Genomic DNA, 10,264 nt, shown 5'->3' with positions numbered 1-10,264 from the left:
CATCTACTTGAACGATCTTTTACTGTCTATTGCTGATATTGAGAAACGCAATTATGGTGATGATACCACTCCATATACAGGTGACAAATGTTTGCAAAATTAATAAAACGATTCTCTGTCAACTATATTAAGCTAAAAGAAGACAAATGCCATTTTGTAGTATAAGATGCCTCTAATAACGAGCCTGTTATCATCAAGATCGGTAATGCATCTGTGCAAAATAGCACTCATGAAAAGTTGCTAGGTATTACTATAGAAAATGTTGCTCTGTCAAACGTCTAGCAACAAGTTGTATGCTCTCTCACGTATTGCCAACTTCATGAATCAAGGCAAGTTAAGGTACTTAATGAGAGCCTTTAAAAAGAGTCAGTTTCAATGTTATTCCTTGGCGTGGATGTTCCACAGCCGAGAACTTCGACACAGAATTGTTAAAATACAACAAGAAAGAGCACTAAGAGTTAGGTATCAGAACTATAGATCCAGTTTTATGGGAAGGGAATAGGAATAACTGTGCACAAGAGAAACTTACAGCTTTTCATGAGCGAAATTTACAAGAACAAAAATGGCTTGAATCAAGCCTTTATGAAAGAGGTTTGTTGTGAACTTGAAAATCAGTAGAATCTTAGGAACCCTAACCATTTTCTTTCTATAAACTGTTTAATATGGCTTAGAAACCATTTGGTTAAGAGGCCCACAAGTCTGGGCTACCGTCCCAAAATTTATGAAAGATTCTAATTCATGAAATGATATCTTGGTGAGTTTAAAAAAAATTAAATCTTCATCTGCCACTGCCACCTATGTCAAAGATTTATTCCAAAATTAAGATTCATCTGCTTTTAATGTTTTTATACTGAAAATGTTTTATTGTAATATTTACTATATTTACTAATTTAACTGCTGTCTGTAACTTTCTACTAAATATAAATATGTAATTTGTTAGTTGGCCTAAATTGGTAATTTGCTTTGCTACATTACTGAAAGAGTATCATTGGCTGACAGCATTTAATTTGCCACCATCTTCAAGACTGACACCCTCGTCGGGTTTCTTAAATTAAATAAAAATCGTTTTTTAAAGTTGGTAGATGTTAATCGAAATTTCATACTTTTTTACTGAATAAGCAGTTGCTTCATTAAAATGTTAGCAGACCAACAAATTATTTCATTTTTGCATCTATTGTGATAAGTTCTTTCAAATACTCCTCTAAAGCAAGTGTACTCTTTTGTGTAAGGCATATTTCAACATCACAAATTCACAATGTTCAGAAAACTTTGGGCAAAAATAATATTGTGTATAGTTTTCAATAATATCATGATATGTTATCTTTAATTTAGTTTATACATCTCACCACATACCAAACAGACTTCTGCACAAAAGAAATTCTAATAAATTAATATAGTTAAAAATTCAATACTATATTTATTTCTACGAGTTCAAAAATATTTATCTCAAAATTTTGATATCTTGTGGGTGGTCATGCAAGGTTTTTAGTCTTTATTGATATTTATACTTCTTTAGATACACTGATATACCTAAAAGCAAATCAAAACAAAAGACCTATTGCGTTTGATCTTTCTGTTGCAAGCTTAAGACTCTTGCGCAACCGGCAAACTTTGCGACTATATTTTCAAAACCGGCCTAATATCGTGCTGCATGCAAATACAAAGCACAATAAATTTCTCAAAGACAGCTGCCACTAAGCATGCTGGGTCCGCAAAAGTCCTTAAACACCATGTGATTAATTACACAATGGTGCACGTAAGCCAATCACATTTGCCAACGAGCAGGCATCGGCGGCAATTTCTCATTGGTTTTAACTCTGGTATTTACTGCTCTCCTTTCATATTGATCCATCGCCATGAAAGAGATTGCCAATGTCTACTAATCCTTTTATACTTTCTCTTGAAGCGTTATGTTCAAATGTTGCAGCCATCCCACAATGCAGTGCAAACTGTCTTTGTTTGATGTCGAGACAGTAGACGTAAAATTACACTTTGGTCTTGTGCTCTGTATTTTTTTGGAACATACCTTCATCATGTTTGCAGGAGGTATTGTCGGACACAGCTGATACTATGCCCATTGTTAAATCTCACAGACAGAGAAACCTTCTTCGAGAACATTGGCCACTGCAGTAGCCTTAAAAGGTTCATTACCCAAATTATGGGCTTTACCCACATTAAGGACTTCTAGCACAGTCCCATATCTACTGCCTAGGAGGATAACCAATACTATCCTGCACGGTACTCTGAAATGGGCCTAAGGCTAGAGAATATGGTAAAATTCTAGGGTTTATCGTCCTGACAGGTTCATTACCCAAATTAAAGGCTTTACCCACGTTAACCACAGCTAGCAGAATCCCACATTCACTACCTAGGAGGGTCACCAATACTATCCTACGTGATACCTGAGAACGGGCCTAAGGCTAGAGAATATGGTAATGTTCTAGGGTTTGTGGTCCTGACAGGTTCATTACCCAAATTAAAGGCTTTACCCATATTAAGAATAACTAGCACAGTCCCACATTCACTACCTAGGAGGGTCACCAATACAATCCTACGCGATACTTAGAATGGACCAAACAACTAAAGCATAAGGAAATATCTTTAGGGCTGTATATGTATCTTTGTTCAAATACTCACTATTCCATGTTCTCTTAACAACCTATTTTGAAGTCCATCAACACTATTATTGCGATGAAATGTCCATATAATTACAAGGTTCAGTGCAACAACAAATTGTGTCATTCAAACATAAGTTTCACTGCCTCTTTTTGATTTCGAGGTGGTATCATAGTCTTGAAGAAAAACAGCGGGAACGACATGTTATTTCAAAATTTGCGCCATTCTTTTTCTTTCCCATGGCCTCACTAGACGTATATACAGTTTACCAAATCAATTCTCATACAGCACAAAATTACATTACTAGCACCATTTTTGCAACCAATGCGACAACTTTGGCGCTAAACATCAGTTGCGTTCCCTCGGTGTTGCCGCTTTCCAATTCCATTAGGCATGTGATAAGTGGCTTGTACGCTTGAATAATAAGGCGTGCCGTTCTCATCGCGCGGCGCCATAAATGTACCGCGATACTTCTTTCTGAACCTATGTATAAGGAAAGCCATAACTAGAATTATGACCAATGCGCCTATTACAAGTCCAGCGGTGATCCACGCGACGCTACTCTTTTCCAGCTTTTTCTTCTCCCTCTTCCCGGAATGCGGTGTCTGTTGCTAAAAAAAAGAAACGATAAACTGTCAGTCACTAGCATTATTTTCAACGGTAAATAAATACTTTCATATAAAAATTTATTGTTATACGACTAGTGACACGGCCTATTTGTTCCGTTTTATCTTATACGACTAGTGACACGGCTTGCTTCTATTTCTGATTGGTTCATGAAACTTAAAACCCTACACATGCAACGCTAGACAAGTGGGATTAGAAAGAATTTATCTTACGATAGTTGATGCTTCCGGGATGACGTCACGAAGCTTGTCCGGTATAGTAGGTTTTGCTTGCCTGGACTTGGTTGCTTTGTCATGCGGGGCCTTCGATTTTGGAACGGTTATTACATCTTCAAAATAAAAAAACATGAAACTGTTAGCAACAGTTATCAATTACCAGATATTCTTAAGAACTATGAAATGATCGTATTGATCATTTCAGCAATGAACTAAAAATTTTTAAGCTTATCAAATAATTAGGGTTCCTGAGATAATTATCCAAAGAAAATGCTCAGGAGATGCCCTCTTTCTGCGAAAACTTTCAACTTCTTCGCACTAAACTTTTGTCTTCATATTCGGGAAAAGGGTCGAAATTTTAGTCTGAAGGAAGTTTAATGTTGTAGTGCTTGCAACATGATTTAATCATAACAAAACGTTTTACAAGGAACTTTTCCGTGATTTGTGACAGAGAGTGAGATAATACATCCGGATCGATTTTAGGGGTCAAATTTGTATACGTTGGCAAACTTGATATCTTTATCAAACCTGACAGCAGGAACTGTATGGAAACTGCATCCGGACTGATCCGAATACATATAAACAGATCCGAAAATGAGGTAAAAGGGGATATAAATGAAGCTTAGAGCAATATCCTATTGGTGAATTTTATGAACGATTCAATAACATAATTTGATGATAATCTTGAAAAATTAAGCATGATAAACAAAGTTATCACACCTTTGATTGGTCTTGGCTTTATGCTACACCCTCGTATCACTTTGCCATCGATTTCGGTGTTCAGTCTCTGTCTTTCGCCAGTTTGTTCCAAAATATCTGCAGCTTGCAACGTGCCCCTTATAACATCAACCTGCAATGAACATAGTATCTTTTATCTGTTTATATCAATATTATGACCACGTGTCAACGGAACCATTAGATTGGTAAATTGATATCACGTGATTAGAGGGCATGTTATGTTTATATTCAGTTTGTAAATGAAAAAGCTGATGTTTTTCTATAGAGACAATACAGCTAAAAAATTCATTCTATTGTTCAAACAAAATTAACTACTCTTCTTTCGGAACTCTCGAATAGTAAAAAATAGCAAAGGAGAGTGTTAAGGTGAGAGACGAAATCTTGGTATGTTATCCTCTCTCTGATAAATCCTAAAAAATTGCTTGTTATTAAACTAGAAATATTCCGTATCGTCGAGCCGTATCGTCGTATTATCAATATGAAAAGTATAGTAGCCTGCATCGTAAGACTTTTACCTGGCTATATAAAGGAAATATTCTGTAGAATCAGAAAAACATTATGCAATACAGCATCAAAGGCTATTAAAGTTGCGTTTACGGGAAGTGAGAATACTATAATTAAATTACCTTAGACAACTCCTAATCATTTGAACAAACTATTTAATAATAGTTTAATGTCGTAAAATCAAAATTTCAGAAGAAAAACGAAACGGTTGAAATAGGCTGGCAAAAGCCTCGGCTTCTTCAGCAAAAATTATTTTCGAATAAGATACCAGAAAATCTTGTTGAATATTAAAGCCCTCAGTCCTTATATGATATCGTGGAATTAAACGAATATTACAGTATACCGGTCTGTCATTATGTATTCTGTATTTGTTTCCAGCTAGGACACGAAAATGGCTTTTAGGACACTGAGAATGTATGCTCATCGAGCAGTGTCTTCGTACTCCTTCTCAATATAACCACGCCTTTTGATTCTAACGCCTGGAATCGCAATGAAATTGTGTGTCCCTCGATCTAAGTGAAAGTTTGGTCATGTCAGAGACTCAAACCCCAGATACTTTGATCTATAGTCCACGATCCTAATCACTGAACCATCTTCGTACCTCGATGACGTATAGATTTAGATGTACACATGCAGGTCAATGACTCTCTTGCTAGTGTAAAATGTGGAATCACTGGACATGCATGCTAATAGTGACACGCTTGCTTGTGTAAAATGTGGACTCGCTGGAAGTGCATGCCAATAGTGACACGCTTGCTTGTGTAAAATGTGGACTCGCTGGAAGTGCATGCCAATAGTGACACGCTTGCTTATGTAAAATATGGAAACACTGGACATGCATACTAATAGTGACACGCTTGCTTGTGTAAAATGTGGACTCGCAGGAAGTGCATGCTAATAGTGACACGCTTGCTTGTGTTAAATATAGAATCACTGGACATGCATGCTAATAGTGACACGCTTGTTTGTGTAAAATGTGGAAACACTGGAAGTGCATGCTAATAGTGACACGCTTGCTTATGTAAAATATGGAAACACTGGACATGCATACTAATAATGACACGCTTGCTTGTGTAAAATGTGGACTCGCTGAAAGTGCATGCTAATAGTGACACGCTTGCTTGTGTAAAATGTGGAAACACTGGACATGCATACTAATTGTGACACGCTTGCTTGTGTAAAATGTGGAAACACTGGACATGCATACTCACAGTGACACGCTTGCTTGTGTAAAATGTGGACTCGCTGGAAGTGCATGCCAATAGTGACACGCTTGCTTGTGTAAAATGTGGAAACACTGGACATGCATACTAATTGTGACACGCTTGCTTGTGTAAAATGTGGAAACACTGGACATGCATACTAACAGTGACACGCTTGCTTGTGTAAAATGTGGAAACACTGGAAGTACATGCTAATAGTGACACGCTTGCTTGTGTAAAATGTGGAAACACTGGACATGCATACTAATAGTGACACGCTTGCTTGTGTAAAATGTGGAAACACTGGACATGCATACTAATAATGACACGCTTGCTTGTCTAAAATGTGGACTCGCTGAAAGTGCATGCTAATAGTGACACGCTTGCTTGTGTAAAATATAGAATCACTGGACATGCATGCTAATAGTGACACGCTTGCTTGTGTAAAATGTGGAAACACTGGACATGCATACTAACAGTGACACGCTTGCTTGTGTAAAATGTGGACTCGCTGGAAGTGCATGCCAATAGTGACACGCTTGCTTATGTAAAATATGGAAACACTGGACATGCATGCTAATAGTGACACGCTTGTTTGTGTAAAATGCGGACTCGCTGGAAGTGCATGCTAATAGTGACACGCTTGCTTATGTAAAATATGGAAACACTGGACATGCATACTAATAATGACACGCTTGCTTGTGTAAAATGTGGACTCGCTGAAAGTGCATGCTAATAGTGACACGCTTGCTTGTGTAAAATATGGAAACACTGGACATGCATACTAATAATGACACGCTTGCTTGTGTAAAATGTGGACTCGCTGAAAGTGCATGCTAATAGTGACACGCTTGCTTGTGTAAAATGTGGAAACACTGGACATGCATACTAATAGTGACACGCTTGCTTGTGTAAAATGTGGAAACACTGGACATGCATACTAATAATGACACGCTTGCTTGTGTAAAATGTGGACTCGCTGAAAGTGCATGCTAATAGTGACACGCTTGCTTGTGTAAAATGTGGAAACACTGGAAGTGCATGCTATTAGTATCACGCTTGCTTGTGTAAAATGCGGACTCGCTGGAAGTGCATGCTAATAGTGACACGCTTGCATGTGTGAAATGTGGAATCATTGAACATGCATGATAATAACATTGGATCATTGAAGATGCATGGTGATAGTCGTATTTCATTTAGCTTGAAAGATTGAATCTAAAAACTGAAAGCCATAAACATTAACAAAAGGATGTCTAAACTAGCTAAGCAGGCAGACCATTGCGAATAATCTTTGGTTGCGATCTTTCATCGCTATTGGATTTAGTGCTAGACAAGCGTCGGTCTAAATACTTTGCATGTCTGCAGGTTCATACCATAAGAGAAAAGGAAGACAACTTTGTGAAGAAGCTTACAAAATCGAATGCCAGATTACAGGTTTTTTCGTTATAGGCTGCGACAGACCTCTCTTTGCTTTTCAAAACAAGTAAAACCCCAATATCAACTTTTAATGGATGTCGCTTCATGCAAGCTTTTTCTTTCAGTTTTTGGGAAAACGTCATTAACAAAAGATTCTTAAAAATTTATTAAATTTAATGACTTTGTCTAATCTCTCATGCAAAGATGTATATGATTTATACAGCCAACATGGTTACAATTGTTAGAAACAGATAGAAAAGCAAAACAGAATTGAAGTATTAATGAAGCGGCAAATGTCCGATACATAAAACAACATACCACCAAATCATAGTGGCATAACAAAACATGATAAAACATTAAAATAATATAATATAATATAATATATTATAACATAACATAACATAACATAACATAACATAACATAACATAACATAACATAACATAACATTACATAACATAACATAACATAACATAACATAACATAATATAATATAATATATAATATATGTAGTATAAAGTAGTAATAATATAATATAATATAATATAATATAATATAATATAATATAATATAATATAATATAATATAATATAATATAATATAATATAATATAATATAATATAATATAATATAATATAATATAATATAATATAATATAATATAATATAATATAATATAATATAATATAATATAATATAATATAATATAATATAATATAATATAATATAATATAATATAATATAATATAATATAATATAATATAATATAATATAATATAATATAATATAATATAATATAATATAATATAATATAATATAATATAATATAATAAATTATAATATAATATATTATAATATAAAAGTAGGTGCTGCAAGGTCTCAGAATACATTAGAAGCCAAACTGCAAGCTGCCTTTTTCTGGTTTTTTTGTTTCTAATTTCGTACTTTTCACTTACAGTTTACGAAACAAAATATTTGTAAAGCCGCTCTCACACGGTCAGATTTTGTCGAATTCGAAAGAATCTGACCGTGTAAAAGGAGAAATCGAATGTCGAAGCCATCATCGGAATGTCGAATTCGATTTTTCAAGAATCGAACGTGTCTCATCCATTCGACAAATCGAAAGGTGAATGAATGACATTCTTGCTCGCCCACGCTACTACGTCATCCGAATTACCATGTTCTGTATTGTTTCAGTCTGTTTGCAATCATTTCAAAGAAAAAATGGAGTGAACGCATGCCAAAGTTCAACCAAAAGGAAGAAACAGAATTATTCATTGCTGAATACTCATGTTGTCCTTCATGTAGTCCTTTCCTTCGGTGAAGCGCAACTCGTTCAAATGTGTATCGTATGTTCCAAATACAGGACATTGGTTCAGCCATTCTTTTGTCCATTTTCTTCGTTGTCGCTTCTTATTTCTTCGTTTTATAAATACCAATGCTATAACTCTGGCAGCTGAAGCAACCTACTCCATTTCATAAACAGAATTGAGGCATTTGTCTCTTATCTTATTCGACAAAATCTGATCGTGTAAAAAGGGCATTCGATTCGACAAATCTGAAGCAAAACTAGATTCGACATAAGCGAATTCGACAAAATCTGATCGTGTAAGAGCGGCTTAGCATCTGTGAAAATTCATTGCATTCTATAAGAATGTGTAGTTTTCAACACTTCGTCATCATTTCGAGCAAAGGTCAGTATAAGATTTGTCTTTTTTTATTTGAATATTCAACTCACAGAATTACAAACAGTTACTTTCCTGGACTTTTGTGGATTCAAAGTACTAAAAACCTGTATACACAAAGTATGCATCGATGGTTCTGACTTTTATAGTTTATGGCTTATCAACAATCAGCTTGATGGTGGGTGGCATATTTTAGCACCCTTGCAATTCTGATTAAAACTAGTGCTGTTAAAGGAGTTTGGGGTGTGTTATAGAGCTAAACATGTTATGTATGACAATTATACTACCGAGGCTTCAGTAGTAACGTGAAATAAAATATCTTAGAATATAAATCTAAATAGAAAAATCCTTTCTTGCATTTTAAGTTTGGCCTTTATCAAAATCTATTGATTTAAATAAAAATTGTGAAGCGCGATCTAAAATATGAACGAGATCCTACTGTATTCAATACAACTGAAACAAGTTGATCTTCCCACGCCAATTTAAGCACTTAAAAGCAATATCAATTTTTCATAAAGAATCCTTACAGCATTGGCCACACCCTCGAATCAAGGGCTATCCAAGCAAAATATGTTTTTCTGGAAAGGTTTGAATGGGAGATTCCAATAACATTTGCCTTGATTGATCTTAATCTGCCCGATATGTTCAGAACAATCAAGCACGCCAAATGACCTGCACGTCCTATAGGAACCAGACACCTACCTATGGCTGCAAAAACTTTTCCTGTTTGTAACAATTGATAAAATTTCATTGGGTTTGTTCAAAATAGTATGACATGTCCTTATTCTCAGAAAAACAGCCATATTTCTTACTTAAATTTGGACCAAAAGATAATGTTAAATGCAATGGGTTTTTATATATCAAAGAAAAGAATAAAGAATAAAGTGCTATAGAAATATATAAAGAGCTTAGAGAGAAGACGTGTGAATAGCCAACATTGAAGAGGTAATAGAGGCAAATCGTCTGTAACAGGTCATCTTAAATATCATCTGTAAATTCCTTTAGTAACGGTGGTTTAAGAAATACTGCTACTTTACGAAAAGAGATGAGATCGCTTTTGCATTTCTTTAGCACATTCTAACTTTTTTTCCAGTAAAAAGAAGTTCAATCGAGTGCAAATATCATAATGAAATCTGTTTCAGAATTCGTTGTCTAAGTCAACCCTTTAGCTTTTGAGTTCTTCCAGTTATGCCCTTAATCATATTTTCATTTATAAAAACCACTTCAAATTGCTTTCTACATTCTTTCATGGAAGCATGTTTTA

At 35.1% G+C, this 10,264-nt stretch overlaps 1 protein-coding gene across 6 annotated transcripts in view; it reads right to left on the bottom strand.

Annotated features, from left to right (window-relative positions):
• Positions 1–1,000: 1,000 nt before the first annotated feature.
• Positions 1,001–10,264, bottom strand: part of LOC135688782 (neurexin-3b) — a 51,386-nt gene continuing 42,122 nt past the window's right edge. For all 6 annotated transcript variants that reach the window (XM_089110370.1, XM_065205787.2, XM_065205785.2 and 3 more), the window contains 3 exons: positions 4,179–4,308; positions 3,456–3,571; positions 1,001–3,227 (listed from right to left, as the gene is read on the bottom strand). In XM_089110370.1, the coding sequence (XP_088966496.1) occupies positions 2,958–3,227; positions 3,456–3,571; positions 4,179–4,308 (516 nt within the window). In that variant the 3' untranslated portion in view covers positions 1,001–2,957. The remainder of the gene's footprint in view (positions 3,228–3,455; positions 3,572–4,178; positions 4,309–10,264) is intronic.

Source organism: Rhopilema esculentum, chromosome 9, assembly GCF_057945365.1.
Source record: "Rhopilema esculentum isolate cy_ngs chromosome 9, ASM5794536v1, whole genome shotgun sequence".
Lineage (NCBI taxonomy): Eukaryota > Metazoa > Cnidaria > Scyphozoa > Rhizostomeae > Rhizostomatidae > Rhopilema > Rhopilema esculentum.
Note: the sequence above shows the minus strand (reverse complement) of the source record. Positions and strands in the feature narration are given on the sequence as shown.